Genomic DNA, 20,683 nt, shown 5'->3' on the forward strand with positions numbered 1-20,683 from the left:
TAACAGTTTGTTCACAGAGCGTTTTGGAATTTCAGTCTTGTTTTTTTCTTATTATTGTTCACAATTTTTATTACTTTTATATAATTTTTCATTGGTTTTTTTGGACAATTTTTTAATAATATAGTTTATAGATGATAGGCTAACAATTTGTAAATAGATTAAGTAGTTTAATAGTTTAAAATTCTTTTGGCCTGTTATGCAAGGGGTAGGAAACCAACATTGCTGTATTATATTTTTACATGTTTTCTTTTTAAAGTCTTTTTTACACTTTTGTCCTTTTTTAAAAATATTTTGGTCTTTTGTATTTTAATCTTCTTTGAATAAACTAAGATCCCCCCAAAGGAAGTGTTTCTTCTACAAAACTGAAATGAGTGTACACTTGGGATTGTCTTGTTGCATTTTCAAAATAGCAGAGCCCAGTATCTTTCTACAAATTACTTTTAAGGCTAAAATATGTACTTTGTGGGTCTATTATTCAAAAATAAAATTTATAAGCCCTTTCAGCATATAGAATAGTTTGTCAGCGTTCTTAGATCAAAGCCACTGTCTTTTCCAGAAAAAAGAAAAATAACTGATTTGCTACTCTTAGATAAGAGATCCACTGCATTTTGGATCAAAGACAAGGAAAGGTCTTGCTTTAAAAAATAAAAAGCCACATACATGGAACAAAATCTGGCAGAAATGTGGGTAGGAATCATAAGAAATAGAGGAACTGGAGGTTATATTATTAACATGCAATTATAGATACTAAAGTTTATCTAGACAAGAGTAGGAATAATGGAAAAAGCAACAGAAGGGGCATTGTCTTACCTGAACGCCTTTTCTCAGCATGACAATGGAGAATCCACCAATGGATTCTGCTTGTCTTCTGCCCATAGACTAAGTCAGCCAATTTTGCTCCGCCTCTCCTCCTGAGACGCCCTTTTCCCAGTCTTGACTGAGGCGAAAGCTGTTGGCTATGTAACCTTGTATTGGCTCAATCTTCTCCCAGCACAGGACCTGACTGGCCCAAAGGGCGGGAGTGGATTCTCCATCGTCATGCTGAGAAAAGGCGTTCAGGTAAGACAACGCCTCTTCTCCAGCATGACGACTGGAAAATCCACAAATGGGACATACCAAAGCCTCACTATCCCTACGGGTGGGAGTCAGTCTGGGCCTGTGTCCCACTCTCTGATACTACACTTTGGAGGACCCTCCTGCCGAAGGAGGCTTCCGCAGATGCGAACCTATCTAACTTGTAGTGTCTTATAAAGGGGGAAGGTGACGCCCACGTCGCCACCCTGCATATTTCCTCAATCGGTGCCTGAGTCGCCCAGGCTGCTGAAGTGGCAGTGCTGCGAGTGGAGTGTGCAGTGATTTGCCTGGGGACTGCTAACGACTGTCCCCTGTATGCCTCTGCTATGCACCTCCTAATCCATCTTCCGATCGTGGATGCTGTGACCCTTTGACCTCTTGCATGAGAGTGGAAGGGTGCCGTTCGTTTAATGTATTGTCTTAAAGCCCTACGAACGTCTAAGATGTGCCACTTGCGCTCCAATTCAGGGGAGGGCTCAGGGCAAAAGTTTGGTAGCACTACCTCCTGTGTTCTGTGAAATAGGGAATTAACCTTGGGAATGAAGGAAAGGTCCAAACGTAGGACCACCCTGTCTGTGTGGAAGATACACAGATCCTCTCTAACTGATAGTGCTGCCGAGGGCTTTTTTTCTCATAGAACGCCCAGAACGGAGTCCCGGCACCTTTTTTTTTTTTTTTTTAGAAAAAAAGCACTGGTGCTGCCAACTCTGAAATGCACCTAGCTGAAGTAACAGTGACCAGAAAGGCGACCTTAAGAGTCAAGTGTTGTAAGGCGTAGGTCCGAACAGGTTCAAATGGGGGTAAGGTAGGACCTTAGACAGATCCCAGGAGGGATATCTGTGGACCACGGGTGGACTGTTGTTTGTTGCGCCCTTAATGAAGGATCGCACCACTGGATGCATGGCTAGTGGCTCAGAGTTGCCATAGGTAAGAATGGTGGATAAAGTGGCCACCTGTCTGCGAATTGTGTTGGGTGCTAGTCCCCTATCCAGGCCTTCTGTTAGGTAGTCTAAGATCCTTGGGATCGAAATACTAAAGGGGTCTAGCTGTTGTTTTGTGCACCAGCTGCAATAATTTCTCCACGTGGAGTCATAGATTCTGTTAGTTGTAGGCCTTCTAGAGGCCTGAATTGTCTTGATGACTCTTTGTGAAAAGGTCTCCCCTTCTAGGAGGCTCCGTTCAAGTGCCAGGCGGCTAATTGGAGCCATTGTGGCTCTGGATGAAGTAGAGCCCCCTGGTTGAGGGAGATTTGATCGTGTGGAATCCTCCATGGTGGGGATGTAGAAAGGCTTACGAGGTTGGCAAACCACAGCCGTCTTGGCCAGTGTGGTCCAATGAGAATTACCTCTGCTTATTCCTGCAATATCTTTCTGATGGTTGCTTGTATCAGAGGAAGTGGTGGGAAGGTGTATAGCAGTCCTTCCAGCCAATGACCTCGAAGCGCATCTGCTCTCTCTGCCCCCGGTGACAGAAAGCGGGAGAAGAACCTTGGGAGCTGAGCATTTTGGGGGCTGGCAAATAGTCCAGCACTGGGTGGCCGAATCTCTCTGATGCTTCCCTGAAGAGAGCAGGGTGCAGGCTCCACTCTGAGTGGTCTACCATCGCCCGCTTAGGAAGTCCGCCTGATGATTTGCTTCTCCTGATATGTGCTCGGCCTTGAGGGAGACTAGGTTGCTTTTGGCCCAGGTTCCCAGCTCCTGTGCCTCGGTCATGAGGGACCTGGATCGCGTGCCCTCCGTTGGTTGACGTGGGCTTTGGCCGCCACACTGTCCGTGAGAACCAGGACATGCTGATCCGCTACTGCGTTGTGAAAGTGGCGAAGGGCCAGGTGTATGGCTCTAAGCTCTAACCAGTTTATGTTGTGCTTTAGGTCCTCCTTTGACCATTGGTCCTGTGCCAGCTGCGATTGTAGGTGTGTTCCCCAACCGAATAGACTGGCGTCTGTGGTCAGAGTGACTTGGTTGGTTTCCTTGAACATGTCTCCCTTTTCCATCGCTGGAGAAGCCCACCACTGGAGCGACTTCAGGACCCCTGGTGGGACCCTTACTCTTCGGTTGGATGAGCCTATTCTCCTCTTTTGGAACAGGAGTAGGAACCACTGCAGATCTCTGGAGTGTAGCCGTGCCCAGGGCACGATTGCAAGGCATGAAATCATCTTTCCTAGTAATTGGGAAAGTGTGGCCAGTGTTGTGGTTCGCTTCTTTCGAATCAATCTGACCATGGTTTGAATGCTGTCTTGGCGATCTTGAGAGAGGTAGACCTTGCACTGTAGTGTGTCTATCACAGCTCCCAGATGAAGAAGGCGGGTCTATGGGACCGTCAATCCGTGTTCCTGAAGGGTTGTTAGAGTCATTGCTAGATCTGACTGTGCTGACTGAACTGACGAGGATTGGATGAGAATGTCGTCCAGATAACATTGAATGCGCACAGGAATTATTCGCAGATGTGCCGCGAGTGTCGCCAGTATCTTTGTGAATACTCTGAGAGCTGAAGAAAGTCCAAAAGGCAGGGCCCTGTATTGAAAATGCTGCCCTGTGTGACAGAACCTGAGAAACCTCTGGTGTTCCGGAAGTATGGGAATGTGAAGGTAGGCCTCCGTCAGATCTATGAACGTCAGGAGGTCTCCCTTTCTGATGATTGCTAATATTGACTAAAGGGTTTGCATTTTGAACTTTCTGTATGCCAAGTTGTTGTTGAGGCTTTTTAAGTCTAGAATTGCTCTCCACTACCACCCCGAACTCTTTGGGACTATGAACAAAATGGAATAGAATCCCTGTCCCCACTGGTCTCTCTCTACCGGTTCTATGGCCTGGATGTCCAGTAGGTGTTGGATGGCCTCCTTGATAAGGTTTGGTCGGATCCCTTGGAGATGGACAAGGAATGAAGCGTTCGGGGGTGTTGATATGAATTCCAGTGAGAGGCTGAATCTGACGGTATTTAGGACCCAAAGGTCCGTGGTGGTGGCTTGCCATTTGTGAGTGAAAAGAGCTAGCCTGCCACCAATGGGGGAGTCCTCCCCGCCATCACTTGGATCTTCGGTAGGGGCGACCTCCCGCTCCTCGAAAGGGCCACTTTGATTGGAACTGTTGTCTGAACCTGTCTCTGTTGCCGGTTCTATCACTCTGTCAGTCTGACCTAGGCTGATAGGGGCGGGGAAAGGAACTTTGCTCTGTGCCTGTGTCAGATCGAAAGGACGGTCTGCGGGGGTGGGGGGAGACTCTCCTCTCCGTTCTCCTTGACAGGTGGGCCAGTACCTTGCGTTTGTCCTTGTTCTCTATCAGATAAGGATCAAGGGCCTCATCGAAAAGCCAGCCGCCCCTGTAGGGTGCTGCCACCAACTGCCACTTTGCTTTAATGTCGGCTCTCTACTGTTTGAGCCACAGCAATCTGCGTGCTCCGGTGTTGTACGCTATTACCCTTGCAGAATAGTTTGCTGCGTGTAAGGATGAATCTGACATGAACTCCGCTGCCGCTACTAACCTTCTTAAGTTCTGGTAGGTTCTCTCCTCCTCTGGAGAGGTACTCGCCTGGAGTTGGCGTAGCCAGAGTAGCGAAGTCCTAGCGAAAAAGGAGGTAGAGATGGCTGCCTTAATTGCCCACGCCAAGGCCTGGTGTGCCCTGCGGAAGGTGAGATCCATCTTCTTATCTTCTGATTTCAGAGCCTCCACCGCATCCCCGGCTACCGTGGATGGAGAAAAGAGAGCAGCTAGGGGTTCATCTACTGTCGAAACCTCTATTACCTCCGATAGGGCCGGATCTATGTTGAACATTTTCTTGTCTGTCCCCCCCATTGGGAGGAAAGACCCCGATGCCCCCATGTTATTCTGAACTGTATCAAAGAACAGAGGGGGGCAGGGGATAAATTGTTGTGTACAAGTGGGCTGTGAAAACACCTTGTTGTTTGTGACCTGACTAGTTGAGGGTCCCTTCTGAGGAAGCAAAGGTCTCTCAATCTTTGCGGTGCTGCTGGCCTTGTGGAGCAGGGGTTTGAATAGAGACGGGTTAAAAAGGCCCACGAATGGTGGAGGATCTGGGGATGTATCTTCTTCCTCTGACACCCCCTGATCCGTCAGCTCATGGTCCTCCGCAGGAGACCTCCTGCCTCTGGAGGTCCGAGAGGGGGAAATTGAGTCCTGGTACACAAAGGCTTCCTCTTGGGAAAGACGGCAGCCACCCTTTGAAGCCACAGACCCTGTTCTGGAGCAATGATGTCTTAAAGAGGCCATGGCCTGGGCGATGGCCTGAGATATCAGGGATTAAGTGTTCTGATGACAATGCTCCATGATTGTCTGAAGTACGGGGTCTGTTTCCGTCCCCAGACCTCCAGGCCCCTCACTTAGGGGAGATCCGATCCCCTGTTCCGTGTCAGCCTCTGTTTCCAGAGGTTCCTGACTAGGCTTTCTCGGGCCAAATATTTCCTCCCCCTAGTAACTAGGTGGTTCTAGCCCGTCCTCCACTGAGCTTTGCCTCTTCTCAGCTCTAGAAAACTGTTTTTCCAGAGCCTGGTGTCGACATTTGGCCTCCTTATCCGCTGTCTTAGAAGGTCTTTTACCAGATATTGCCTTGGCTTTGATCCTGCCAGCCACCTCCTGCTTGGATGATTTTTGCCTCTTACAACTGGGGGGGAGGGGCTAATGGAGGTTTCCTGCGCTGTCTTGATAGTGTTTGTGTCTGCTATTTGTCAAAGGGAGATCTCCCAGTGCAAGCCTGAGAGGTCTCTATTAGGAGGCCTGGTGAAATTCTAGTCCAGGGACAATCTGGACTGTAATAGTCTTGTGTGTGTGTGTGTGTGTGTGTGTGTAATATTTTGGATAGAGATTAGGGATAGCGAGAGAAGATTCTGCTCCCTTGATAGCTCTCCGCAACACCGTTGAGTTCCCCGAGCTCATCAGAAGCCTCCTTTGCACTCCGCCTGCTGGCTGAGCTCCAGGGAAAATGCGCACGGAGATTTAAAGCTCCCAGCCAATCGGCTGAGCTTCAGTGAGGCCGTGGGTTACCGAGGGAAGCTGCGGGAGCCCTGACGCTCACCGCGGATCAGCTGGACTAAAGAATAGAAGCCGCGGGAGGTATGATGCCCTCTGCAGATCAGCTGAGCTTCGGTAAGGCTTCGGAGACCTGTTAGTTGTCCGCGGGCCAGCTGGGCTTCCACGGATCAGCTGGGCTTCGAGGAATCCTCGCGGAATCCCTATCCCTGTGGCTGCTTGAATTTTAAAATTTTGGCTGTCCCGGAAGAGGGGAACTGAAGCGATCCCTGTAGTTGGGGGGTGGGAGGGAATCCTCCCCTTGTCCTGGAGCCCACGCGGAGCCAAAATGGTGTCCGGCTCTTTGTTCTCCCTCCGGGATCGGTTGGCCTAAGGGCAAGCCTCGTGGCTGCGGTTCAATTCGGCCACAAAATGAAAGAACAGTGAAACGAATCTCCATTCGTCCTTTGCTCCCCCCTCCTCGAGTGAAAGCAATAATAGAAGAATACGACCTGATTTAAAGTCTTTTGAGTCTGGAGCCAAGATAAATCTGTCTGTCTGGGCTGAGACTAAGTCGAGACTGGGAAAGGGGCGTCTCAAGAGGAGAGGCGGAGCAAAATTGGCTGACTTAGTCTACGGGCAAAAGACAAGCAGAACCCATTGGTGGATTCTCCACTCGTCATGCTGTAGAATTCCAAGGATAGATAATTATATAACAATTTGTGATTAACATATGTGTATTGGACCATCTCATTTACCTAATGAAAAATTACTAAGGTGGCACAGAAGCAACAGTTTGAATGAGATATGAAACATCTAAATAATTCAAACTTGGGAAAGGAATGTTTTAATTTAAATAATTAATTTAACTTAAAAAAAAACAATTTTTTTTTAAAAAAAGGTCAGAAGTGTGTAAAAAGATAGATGAAAAATTAATTATCCACTCTAATACATGCAAGCAATATCCACAATGGTTCCATCGTATGTGCATGTCTCCTCACTGAAACTACTGATGTCTTAAGAAATGAATATGCTATAAAATGAGTATCTCTACAGGTAAGCCTTAAATTACAATCACTCATCCAGCAGCTGTTCAAGGTTACAGCACTGTGTGAAGAAGATTTATGAGTGGTCTATAAAACCTAGTACCTGGCTCTCATATATTAGAAAGAGCTTAAATCACGTGATTGCAGATGTGCTGATGTTCCTTTCACAAGCATAGTCAATGGGAAAGTGCAAAGTCAGAAATGGTCAAGCAACTACTACTTTTTCACCCACTTGCCTGGGACTCCGCCTCTTCCTGCTTAATAACTCAAGTGACCTTGGGGTTATGATGGCATCCAAGATTGCATTGCTAATGATGCAGTCACATGACACCATATTTTATCACTGTGCAGCTTAGTAACAGAAATTCTGATGCCAATTAACTAACACAAACAAGCCAGATCACCTTACCAGTATTTAAAGTAAATAAAGTATTTAAAGTAAATAAAGTAGGAACCACAGAGGAAGCAAAATGGCAGAAGAGACAAAACTGAGGAGCTTTAGTTCAAAACAAAATAACCTTATTCTGTTAGAGTTTATTTCTAAAACTGACTACAGATTATCATTAAGGATTTTAATTAAAGTTAAGATTATCATTAAAGATTAGGATATCTATGCACATCCTGTTTGTAAGGATTTTTAATCCTTTCACATATTTTTTAACAAAACAAGATTAGTTATCATGGCGTTCATCTTGATGTCCAATAAACACACACACACACACACACATATAAAGTAAAATTATGTTTCCACAATCATTCCAATAAACTGTTTTGAAAGAACTCCAAATTGGTACTATAAATGGTTTCTGAGAATGTTTGTTGTAAAAAATTGGTCATATTTTGAAAGTGAACTATGAATTCTTGAAAACCTAGATTAAGAATTGAAGAAATTATAGTGTTACTCCTGGTTAATGTAAATTAGTGTTAAAGAGCTAATTTATAGTTCTAAAAAAAGTAATTCTAGATTTTATTAACTTTTTCAACTTCAATAAAAAGAAAATACATCATAATTAATATTAATATAAACTAGGCCAGGGGTAGGCAACCTTGGCTCTTTTATGACTCATGGACTTCAACTCCCAGTCTGGGAGTTGAAGTCCATGAGTCATAAAAGAGCCAAGGTTGCCTACCCCTGAACTAGGCAATGTGAGTATTTCCAAGTTTGCCAGCAGACCTCCACAAAAATAAGAAATACTTATATTTCATATAAAAATAAAAATGGATACTTGTGAATTTAAAAATTTGTTAAAACATAAACTTATCTAACAAGCATTTGCAAACTGTCAAGAAAGATGGAGCAGATTAGAGATATTTACAGCAATTAGAGCTTGCTTAAGCAGATTAATCCACTGTTTTTATAATTTTCACTTCTTTTCTTATATACCTGAGTCCACTAACCTCCAAATGTGGACTCAACAAGGTTTGTAGAAGAAAACTGAAGTCTACTTAAAGTTAGTTGAAGGGCAGAAAATGCAGGAGAGGTTTCAGCAATTCAATTACTTAGTAGTTTATAATAAATATGATGGAGAAAAGCATTAGACTTTTTTGGTGAAAGTGCATTACAGGTATTCCTTGCTTAACAACTACTTTTCAGTGATCATTCAAAGTTATGAACAAGCTGAAAAAATAACTTTACAGCCAATTTACGACATTCAAAGCATCACTCAGTGATACAATCACCATTACGATCAATACATGTTGTCATGTATCTGACCTCTTTTTTCTCCCCATCCTCCACTTGAAGACAGAAAGATTGGAGAGGAAGGGATTGTAAGGGAATAAATTGTTGCTCTTTCACATATTGAAAACAATATGATTGTGTTGGAAGACCAGGGCTGGGAGCTGCAGGCACATTGCAGAAATAGTACTCTCTTGAAATCTTTCTCACTCCAATCTCTCTGCTCTGTGAGAGGGGGAAGCAAGCAATTTCTGTAGGTAATCTCTCCTATGCCGGATCCTGGTCAAAGGAGGCTTTGCTTACAGAAATTGTTTGCTCCCCTTGCACCTCTCATGCATTCCTACGCACTTTATCAGATTTCCAATCAGGAATCTTTAGGAATGAGATCTAAGGTCCCAGCATTCTTGGTACTTCAACTAGCATAGAGGTGAAGAAATATTATAGTGTAATTAATCCCTCCCTACAAATTCTAAGAAACAGTGATTAAATATACTAATCTTACCTCTGGTTTACTAAGACTAGATGAAACAAGAGAACCTGATCCCACGTCCAGATCCCATTGTTTTCTACCACTGTTTTCTGGATCTAAAGCAGCAATCCGTCCATCCAAAGTACTTATAATTATTAATGATCTGCAAATAAAAAATATGTTCATAAGGGAGAACCAAAAGCCCAAGATATACCTAACAATCTGTAAACAATTTTCAGTTTATTAAACTATATAATTGTTTTTTCCCCAGCTTTATTGCCATTTTCTTAACAACTTCTTCTTTCCCTTAAAAATAATTAAAAAGAAGCAATAGTATCAGTGTTATAGCCTACTAAAATCAAGTGGTGCCTAAAAAATGTTGACAACTATATAAATTAATTTGAGATCATTTTGTAGCTTTAAATGCCTACATGCAATTATGTAAAGCTACAAATTGGATATGTGCCAATTTTCTTAATGGGCATTTTTTTCTTCCTAGTGCTTTCTAGTGCCTTAATCACATAAAAATATTTAATTTATACAAATTAAACACTAGCATTATTCTGAAACCATGTTTTATATTAGTCTGCACTACTCAAAGTTTATTTCCTAGAAAGCAGCTTTCAATGGTTTAGAATTAATGCTAGTTTATTTATTTAGTATTTCATTAATCATATCATAAGAAAATAATTTATTTGGACAATTATAAGACAATCCTAGTCATATTGTTTCCAAGTATAAAATATTCAGAGCAAGAATCAAGATTTGTACATTATTCATAAAATACACCACAATATATGATACAGTGGAGCATTCATAGTTTAATTTCAAATAAATCTGCTGCACTTTATGACTGAACTTCAAGTCAGGGTATGTGCAATATGTTAAACCAAATGTTTGGCCATTGTAAAATGTCATGCTACCCCCTTGCAATCATGTGACTGCATTTCAGATGCTTGGCAAACTGACTTGCCTTTACAACCAGTTGTAGTGGTCATGTGACTATGATTTGCAATATTTTTTGACAGTTTTTGACATTTTTCTGGCAAAAAAACTCCATTCAGAAGAATGGGTTTGCACTTACAACCTTGTTCACTTAATGACTATGGTGATTCATTTAAGACCACCACCACCTAGCAGCCGCCCCCACCAGACCTTCCCTTCTTTTTACTCCTCAGCACTGTAAAAAAAGTGAAATCAGGTTTGGTCATGTGGGTGCATTGACTTATGAGGATAGTGGCTTATGACCAGAAATCCAGTCCCAATTGTTGTCATAAAACAATCACTACCTGCAGTGCTTGCTTATGAACCATTTGTTCAGTGACCAAAGTTACAATAGTGCAGAAAAAAGGGCTTATAAGTCCTCACACTTACGACCATTTCAGCATTTCCAGTCACATGATCAAAATTTGGCCATTTGGTGACCTATCTCAGTTATGATAATTGCAGTGTCTCAGTCACGTTCTCCTTCCCTGAATGAACTGTCTCCACTTCAACTCCCATCAGCAACCTATTTCCTCTCCCCATCTCTGCCTTTTTTGTCACCTGTACAGTTTAGCCAATAGGAAGATACTGCTGTATATCACCACCACCTGGCAGCCACCCCCACTAGGTCTTCCCCTCTTTTTACTCCTCAGCACATCTTTCTCTTCCTTTGCATCTGCTTCCCCTTCCTTCCACTGGGCCCACCATCAGTGATGGACCCACCTCTGATTTGTCATCCACCTTCCCAGCAGTTGGGCTCCTGATGAGCCTAACCCACATTAGTCTCAGCTTGCTCCTCCTAGGACCACGAAAAGTACTCCCTGGAGGGGTGGACACCAAAGAGGAGGCAGTAGCAAGCTCAGTATAGATTAAACATGATGTATACTGAGGACAAGGAAGAAGACAATGACAGCTCCACATAGGAAGTCAAGAAAGAAACTATGTTGGGGACAGTGGTGGCAACAGGTAGATTACAGCAGAATATAGTGGCATCTTCATCTCACTTGTGCTGTGCAGGGTAGCCAAAAGGACAGAAACGGAGGGGGGAGATAGGAGAGTAGGAAATTGAAGCAGAGGCAGTTTGCAAAAGGCAAGAGGAGGTCAACTTCTTTTTGCTCATTGATCCCTTGAAAGTGTCCCCTGTCTTGGAAGAACTGAAGCTCGGGGCTGGGAAAAACCAAGCTGGAAATGGTTTGAATTGGAGTGGAAGGTGTCAAGGGTTTGCAATCTTCCTAGCCATAAGCAAAGTCAATGGGAAGCTGACAATCATAGGAAGTCCTCACCTAATGACAGAATCAGATCTTTTTAACAACTGTAATTGGGATTGCCATTGCTAAGTCATCTGGCTATGTGATGTTAACTATTCACTTAATTATTGCTTCACCGATGGAAACTCCATTTCCAATTAGGATATAGTCAAGGACTAATTGAAGCAGTTTCTTCCAGAATCACATAACTGCTTTAAAGAAATTTTCACTGTAGCTATGCAATCTTTTAAACTAACACAGCTGCTTTAATAATTTAACCTGGGCTACATTCCTGTTTGCACCCATGTGTTCCTTAGCATTATCCTCCCAGTAAAATCTGAAGCAGACTTCCAGTTTGCGTCGCAGTGGAACAGGACGCAGGAAGGCAGGGCTCTGCCTTCCATGCCTGATTTTGCCCTGCTGGGGCCCTAAAAAGGACCTAAAATCACCCGAAGAGGCGATGAAGAGGAGGCATGCCTTGTCGATCACGGAAAGATGACGGTCTTTTCGTTCGATCCAAGGAAAACCCTCCAAACCGGCAGGGGAAAGACCGGCTACATTCCTGTGGCCGGCCATTAGCTGCTGACAACTGAAGAGGAAAAAAGCACTACTTAATACATTGTAAACAGCATATTTGAAACTGGGTGAGAATATTGATCCTTTCTTTACTATTTTACAACTGAATTTCCTGGAAAAGGCTTCCAAGAAGTGAAAAACTTCCCAATGTAAACAGAAGTGGCATTTTAATTTTATGGGGGACAGAAACATACAATAGTGAAATGGAAGTAACATAAAGCTACAGTTTTGATAAATTTGAGAAGTGAGATAACTGTTAAGATTTTCTCTTTGGGAAAAAAAAACATTTGAGGCAAAATATAAGAAATCAATCCTTTGTTTTAAGAGTGGAAAATGGACTTTGAATGACATCTAGTGGTGGATTTGTGTATTGCACTATAATTTGCTTTGCTTGGTGATTCCTACCCTGGGAGAACAGCTGGCAATAAAGGAAAATATTTTGGCATACATATCATCCTGACCTTGGATTATAAATACCTACTGAGCTTGGACCTAACTTCAAGAAATAGTGGGAGAGAAAGAAAAATTTGACCTTGGACTACGCCTAGCTGGGAGAGACTTTTGAGCTGTTGAACATTTTGAACACTTTGAATATTGTGGATTACAACCTTGCCAGATTGACGATACTTGAGCCAAGGAATTACTATAAAATATTGCTTTCAGAACTGAACCTATACTTTGGAATATATTGGATTATAAAGTATACATATAAAGACCAGAAAACTAATCTCCAGGAAGAAAAAACAAACATCTTTGAGAAAGAAATATATTCTATGCTACAACTAATTCACCAAACAATTGTTGAATGCAAAAAGGATATAAAAAGAAATCATGAGACTAAAATCAATTTAGACAATATAAATGAGCAAATCTCCAAATTAAATCTACAACTAGAAAGCTCCCAGATAATGACTATGAAGTATGAACAATCCAGAAATCAGAAGACGAAACAGAGGAAATGGATTTAGAGATGGAAGAGATAAAAGAACTGCAAGACTTAGCTATAACAACGAAAATGCAAAAAAACCTTTTACCCCTTAGGTCTGCAAAATATATCTGATGGCAAGGAAGAAGATTTTTAAAAAGGGAATGTAGAGCTGTTAAGGGAAATGTCACAACTTGGGAGACAGGGAATGAAAGGAGAAATGGAGGGAGAAAGGAACTGGGAGTTGTTTAAGGAATATAAATGTATGGAACTCCCCCCCCCAAAATTACCTAAATTGTTTTCCTCATGCCAAGCAATTTTTACAAAAAAATAGAAAGAAAATTCCTGGGCGATCTAATTGCCCTGGCTTGGAAAACGACTTGGCAAAGAAAGAAAGCGAGAGTTCAATTTAAAAAACAGAAGATTTGACCTTCTAGAGGGAGCATTATATGTTTAAGTACTTTTTTGAATAAGATTAAAAGAATGGAAGACTTTTAGATATAATTAGACTTTTACAATGAAAGACATGATTTAGAATTAAGATATCACTTTTTTCTTTTTCTTTTTTTGGATATGGAAAATATGAAGGATTGAGTTGAATAAAACTTTCAGCTATATAAATGTAATTAATATTGAGAAAACTATAACTGATAAGGATATTTCAAATACTGATGGAAAATCAAACAGGATATTAATGAATTGACATTATTGATTTATGAATTGATATTATTTGTATGATATTAGAAAAATATGATGAAACTGCTGCAAAATGAAGCTGCTCCTTTTGTCGCAGAAGAAGTGGGCCGGCTGGGCGGGGCTGTCGTTGCTGGAGATGAGTGGAAAAGATACCCCCTCCCGAAAATGAGACCTGGTGCCTCTTTGGAGGAAAACAAAAAACACAAGACTGGGTCTTATTTTCGGGGAAAATAAGTACATACATACCCACTGTGTGCACAATTATTTGGCAAGTAAGTGTTTTGACCATATCATTATTTTCATGCATATTTTCCATCTCCAGGATGTATAAATTTGAATGCTTAATGGATATAAGCATATCAGGTGATGTGTATTTGTTTAATGAGGGTGTGGCCTAAGGAGATCAACATCCTGTATCAAGCTATGAATAATTAGGCAGCTTCGTTTCCTCAGGCAAAATGGGCCAAAAAAAGAGATTTAACTGACTCTGAAAAGTCAAAAATTGTAAAAGGTCTTTCAGAGGGATGCAGCACTCTTGAAATTGCTAAGATATTGGAGCGTGATGACAGAACCATCAAATGTTTTGTTGCAAATAGTCAATAGGGTCATAAGAAATGTGTTGAGGAAAAAAGATGCATATTAACTGCCAAAGATTTGAGAAGAATTAAATGTGAAGCTACCAGGAATCCATTATCCTCCAGTACTGTCATATTCCAGAACTGCAACCTACTTGGTGTGCCCAGTACAAGGTGTTCAGTGCTCAGAGATATGGCCAAGGTAAGGAAGGTTGAAATCTTACCACCACTGAACAAGACACATAAGTTGAAATGGCAAGACTAGGCCAAAAAATATCTGAAGACAGTTTTTTTTTTTTAAAAAAAAATATGGACTGAGATGGACCAGATGGATGGGCCCATGGCTGGATTAGTAACAGGCACAGAGCTCCACTTTGACTCAGCCAGCAAAGTGGAGATGGGGTACTGGTATGGACTGGTATTATTAAAGATGAACTGGATGCACCTTTTCGGGTTGAAGATGGACTCAAAATCAACTCCCAAATTTACTGCCAGTTTTTAGAAGACACTTTCTTCAAGCAGTGATACAGGAAAAAGTCTGCATCTTTCAAGAAGACCATGATTTTTATGCAGGACAATGCTCCATCACATGCATCTAAGTAATCCACTGCGTGGCTAGCTAGTAAAGGCCTTAAAGGTGAAAGAATAATGACATGGCCCCCTTTTTCACCTGACCTAAACCCTATTGAGAACTTGTGGGCCCTTCTTAAACTGGAGATTTACAGTGAAGGAAAACAGTACACCTCTTTGAACAGTATCTGGGAGACTGTGGTTGCTGCTGCACAAAACGCTGATTGTCAACAGATCAAGAAACTGACAAACTCCATGACTGTTATTGAAAAGAAGTATGGCTATATTGGTCACTGATTTTTTTTTTTTTGAAATATCAGAAATGTTCATTTGTACATTTTGAGCTGTTTATTACTCTCGCTTTAAGAGATGCAAATAAAACGAGTGAAATGGACAAACCTTTATTTTTCATTTAGTTGCATAATTCTGCACATTAATAGTTGCCCAATAATTGTGCACACATATTCTTCTAAGAAAGTTAAAGCCTCACTTTTATTTTCTTAAATATTCAGGTTTGAAGTTTATTAATATTTTGGATTGACCAAGAGCACTGCAGTTGTCCAATAAGAAAATTAATCCTTCAAAATATGACTTGCCTAATAACTGTGCACACTGTGTGTGTATATATAAAATATACGTATGTATGTATGTATGTATGTATGTATGTATGTAGAGAGAGAGAGAGAGAGAGAGAAAGAGAGAGAGAGAGAGAGAGAGAGAGTAAAATCTTTAAACCTGAGACTAAAATAGCACTAACAATATGACAATTTTAGTTAAATGCTATATTTACTAAATTTGACTATTAACTAAAAGACCAAATAAATGTTATAATGAAACTGGTTTTCTTGTTGATTATGTACCATCAAGTTATACTCTTAGCAATCAGTTAGATTTTCTCTTTGTCGATTTGTCCCTTTTTTCTTTTAAAACTATAAAAAGATGATTCCCAAAAAATCTGTTATAAATTGGCAAATAGTTCCCCATAAAGACATAATTTGATGCAATATTTCAGTCAGAATGTCACATAATGCATGAGCAGATGACAAACCAAATGCTAAGATAGGCATTTTGAACACTACATGAAGAAAATGAATTTTGAGAATGTGAAAAAAGAGGCAGCCTGACTTCTGAATAATTGTGATGTGAGCTGCCCCATCGTTGGGCAGCGTACCAATTTAATAAATTATTATGGTTCGTTACATAGTCAGCCAGATGTTCAAACCGGATTTGACATTATTGTCCACTTATTGAGTACAGGTAGTCCTCAACTTATCACAATTGAGCCCAAAATTTCTGTTTGCTAAGTGAAACATTTGTTAAGTGAATTTGCCCCATTTTACCTTTCTTGACATGTTAAGTGAATCACTGCGATTGTTACATTAGTAACATGGTTGTTACGTGAATCTGGTTCCTCATTTGACTATGCTTGTCAGGAGGTCACAAAAGGTGGTTACATGATGCTGAGACACTGTAATCATCATAAATATGAGTCAATTGCCAACTGTCTGGATTTTGATCACATGTCCATGGCATGCTGCAACAGTCATGTGAAAAATGGTTGTAAGTCATTTTTTCAGTGCTGTTGTAACTTCAAATGGTCACTAAATAAACTGTTATAAGTAGAGGACTACCTGTACTTCCCAAGGATTTGGGATAGGCAGATGTGAATGTTTGATGATTTTAAAGGTATCATCACAGGATGTAAGCTGTTCCAAGTGAAGCTTTTACAATTGACTGTTGGTGCTTTTATCAATGCCAATGGTATTCAAGTTGTGGTCCAGTTGTGTTGAGATTGTACACCATGCACCTATTACTACTGGTACTTCCTTTGCTTTCTTTTGCCACAGTTATTTTATTTTTTTGTATTTTGTTATCTTCTCCAATTCATTCTCTTCTTTTCTGGGATATTATGTGTTATTGTGAGCTGCCCTGTTGTTGGACAGCATACAAGTTTAATAAATTATTATTGTGGATCACAGAATATGTCAAAAGGTGAAGCATTGGAAGAAGAAAACTAGGGAATTGGATTAAACAAAAACAAAACTGGAAAGGTTTTGAAAATATAGATGGGAAGTTAGGGCAAGAGAGGAAGAAGTATAAGGATTTATATACATAGTTCTTAATTTACAACGATAACAGAGCCTGGAATTACAATTGTTTTTGTGCCGTTTAAGTGAACAGCACAATTATTGACTGTAGCAATTGTTAACCAAATCCATTATACCCAATGGGCAAATTGCAGTGCATAATCATGGGATGCTGCAAATCAGGGTGGATAATAATAGATAATTTTAAAAAAAAATCAGATGTTTAAAAATTTAAATCGGATTTTTTTTATTTAAATCGGACTTTTTTTATTTTTATCAAATGTATTTTAATAAAATGCTTTTGGAGTAAAAATCTATCTAAATATAGTTTTCTATTTAAGATACATTAATAATTTAGTTTATTCAGCATGAGATGGAGCTTAGTTATGTAGCATGAGGCTGTATATTTTGCAATATTTACATTTTTGGTAAACTCATTCAATGAATCCAAGCCTTTGCAAGCTGAGATAACATGCACTGCATTGATGCATTCACACACTAACCATGAAATAAACCATAAAACAAAGTTCAGGAATATTCTTTTATCCCATTGTTTTGCAAATCTTTTTTTTTCCGCCAGAAGTTGGAAGGTCTGACTGGTTTTTTTAGTCCCACAAACTCTGTTTCCCTGCAGCAGGAGAGAAACGCACCAGAGTTGGGAAGCAGGTTAGTGAAGAAATGCTTTCGGGGAGAGGAGCTGGGCAATGGTGCGCCAAACTCTATAGCAGCGCCAGGAGAAGCGCCAGGAAAAAGGGCTGCCATTTCCAGAATGGAGAAGGAAGATGCGGGGTGATGCAGGGTGGCAAGCAAATGCTCTTCTCTGCTCTGCGCAGAGCCACTCCCCTCCCCGTTCTCTCCAATGATGGCAACAGAGGCCTGGCGGAGGGAGTGGCCAGGGGAGGCTTGTGCTGCCAGCCATGGGAGAATTGGTGGAGTAGGAGGTGGTGGCTGCCACGGGGCAGGTGATCTATGGGACGAAGTGCAAAAAAGCCCCTCCAGCAGCAGCAGCGAAGCCTTTCGCAGTCATTCTCCCTGGCTCTGAAACGGCAGAGGGGGACCGTAGCATGGTAGTCTGGCTCAGGAGGGGGGTGAAAGGGAAGGTCGCCAAACAAGGAATGGCCTGGCAGGGGGGTGCTGAAGCGGGTGACGTGGGGCAGCTCAACCCTCTCCCCCACTTGCCTTGCCTCGTTGTGGCGGCAGTGGCACATGCGTTCTCCTGCCCCATTGCGGCAGCAAGGTGGGATGTAGTGGGTAGGGTCCTAACTAGGGCTTATTTTGGGGGTAGGGCTTATATGAGGGGAAACACAGTACGTATGATTAACCTATTAACCTAAAATTGGTTCTGATATCACTGTTTTACTAACCTGACAGCTTATTATTCTAAATAGGAAACCTTCATTTTGTTTGCAAATAATAATATTAAAGATTCTAACTAACAGCAAGAATGATTCCTTACATTTAAAGAACACCTATCATTTCAGATCCATCATGGCAGCGCCTGTTAGCGGGCATCCACTCACTTGCTGCCCTCCACATCCCTCACCTTGTTGTGTCACTGCCGCATCACCAGCCTTCCCATTAAAGTGAATGGGACTGTTGGTGAGTCAAAAGTGTGTCAGAGATGACAGTTGTTCTTTAAAAATTATGATTTAAAATCAAGCCTTTTTACTAGTGATTTAAATCAACTTGATATAAATCAAATCCACTCTGCTGCAAATGGCTGTAAGCACCTAAAATATGACCATGTGGTACAAATATGTTTGTGTGTGGCTGTTAAAACTTTGGAACTGGGTTATAAATATCTTTGATCCGTTGTTACTTTGAATGGTCACTAAGGGACCCATTGTTAAACAAGGACTATTAGTATGAACATTTTTTAAGAGTGATGAATGCAAACACATATTCACAAAATTTTCTGAATATAAAGTATTGCAAATATCAATGTGAGGCAAAAGATCAAGACCTGAGAAAGCATAGTAGTTAAGAGGTAACTATTTACAGTTTTCTGAAATTCTGTCAGAGTAAATTTTTCTAATAGTGTCAACAGAAAGAGGGAATTCTGCAACTGAAATCTGTGAGATATGGTGCCCTATAGCAGGGCTTTTCAACCAGTGGTAAGGGTACCACCTGTGGTACATTGGCACCTGGCAGGTGGTACACGACCATCCTAAAAAAGTAGTGGGGGAGGGGAATGAGCTGAACCAGTGGCAGCACCGCACAAGCCTGAGCGAGAGATGGCTGGAGCTGCAGGGCTATCAGGGCTCAGCGGAAGCGCCAGGATCAGTGCCGCTTTCCAGCTGATCAGCGCTTCTTCGGGGCTGTCGGGGCTCAGCGGAAGCGCCAGGATCAGCGCAAGCTCCAGCTGGACCTCAGCACTGATCCTGGTGCTTCTGCTGAGCCTGAAGAAGCACCAATGAGCTGGAAAGCAGCACTGATCCTGGCACTTCTGCTGAGCCCAGAAGAAGCACCAATCAGCTGGAATGTTGCAGCATCTCCAGGGTCTTGTGATTTACATTCAGATACTTGGCAACTGATTCATATTTATGACGATCACAGTGTCCCAGGGCCATGTGAAATGACCAAAACCTGCTGCAACCACCCAGCAGATGGGGGGAATAAAAACCAAACACTCCCCCATCCCACTTCCGCTGCCAATCCTCAACAGAAATGCTCACAACAATAGAAACCTCGGACAGGAGGAAGAGTGCCGCCAGGTGGGCAGGCGTCTTGCTCGGCTGTGGCTTGGGGGACACTTTTTTTCAGTGCCATTGTAACTTCGAACAGTCACTAAGCAAACTGTTGTAAGTCGAGGATTACCTGTACTTTATCACTTTTTTCCTTTTTTGGGGGGGTCATCAAGTTTTTGACACCTTGCTAGGTGACTGGTGGTACTCTGATATTGCCCTATCCTAAAAGTGGTACAATGGGTGAAAAGGTTGAAAAGCCCTGCCCTATAGGCAAATTCTAAATACATGAAAACCATAAACAGGAAATGTTTAAACTGAGAAATTAATAATCTTTGCTGAGATCTGCAATCAAATACCATAGTAGTGTCAGCTTAAATACACTTCACCTCCAGAAAGAATATGACTTATTCTCACATTATTAATTCACACCAAAGTTATTTTAAATATTTTGTTTTTCCCCAAAGATGGCCGTTTTTAAAAATATGGAAATCAATTAATAGGTTATCCCTAATCACAAAATATTAGATGTATAATTATATCAAAATATTACTCAGCCTGTGAATTTTGTTACAAATTTTATTTAGGGGGAAAGCCATTTAAACAAAACTTTTGCTCCATGGAATTATATTTTTAAATATTCCCATAAATAAACATTTGGCAACTTAGAAACTTCAACATTTCAGCTTCTATCAGTCCCAGTGAGCATGGCAAATGATAATAGATTTTGAAGCTTGCAGGCAGAGCTTTGAAGTTAAAAAAAAATCTGATACCTCCAGGGAGATTTGATAAAGAATCACTACCAGTTGACTATTCTGAGCTCAGTGAAACAATATTCTGCTTCAATAAGATTATTTACCAAAAACTGTTTCAGTTCTTGCAGATAGCAGCACAAATAAGCATAAAACTCACTTTTTAATGTTACTAAATTATCATTTTAATGGTTGTTGCTCCAAAATAATTTTTCACATGATAGTTAAGAATAAATTCCTGTTTCAATCCAGAGTCTTGTATAATAGGTGCAGATCCTTTCATCTAAATTGGCACTTGGGTGATCAAATGCTTATGGATGGATGGAAGGAAGGAAATTATAAAATCTCAGGGAACAAGA

At 41.3% G+C, this 20,683-nt stretch overlaps 1 protein-coding gene across 1 annotated transcript in view; it reads right to left on the reverse strand.

Annotated features, from left to right (window-relative positions):
* EIF2AK3 (eukaryotic translation initiation factor 2 alpha kinase 3) overlaps nucleotides 1-20,683 on the reverse strand; it is a 47,778-nt gene that overhangs the window by 26,107 nt on the left and 988 nt on the right. The window contains exon 2 of the mRNA XM_015831485.1: nucleotides 9,262-9,391. Coding sequence (XP_015686971.1) covers nucleotides 9,262-9,391 — 130 coding nt within the window. The remainder of the gene's footprint in view (nucleotides 1-9,261; nucleotides 9,392-20,683) is intronic.

The sequence above is a fragment of the Protobothrops mucrosquamatus genome, unplaced genomic scaffold (genome assembly GCF_001527695.2).
Source record: "Protobothrops mucrosquamatus isolate PMUCROS unplaced genomic scaffold, P.Mucros_1.0 scaffold_257, whole genome shotgun sequence".
In the NCBI taxonomy this organism is placed as follows: Eukaryota; Metazoa; Chordata; class Lepidosauria; order Squamata; family Viperidae; genus Protobothrops; species Protobothrops mucrosquamatus.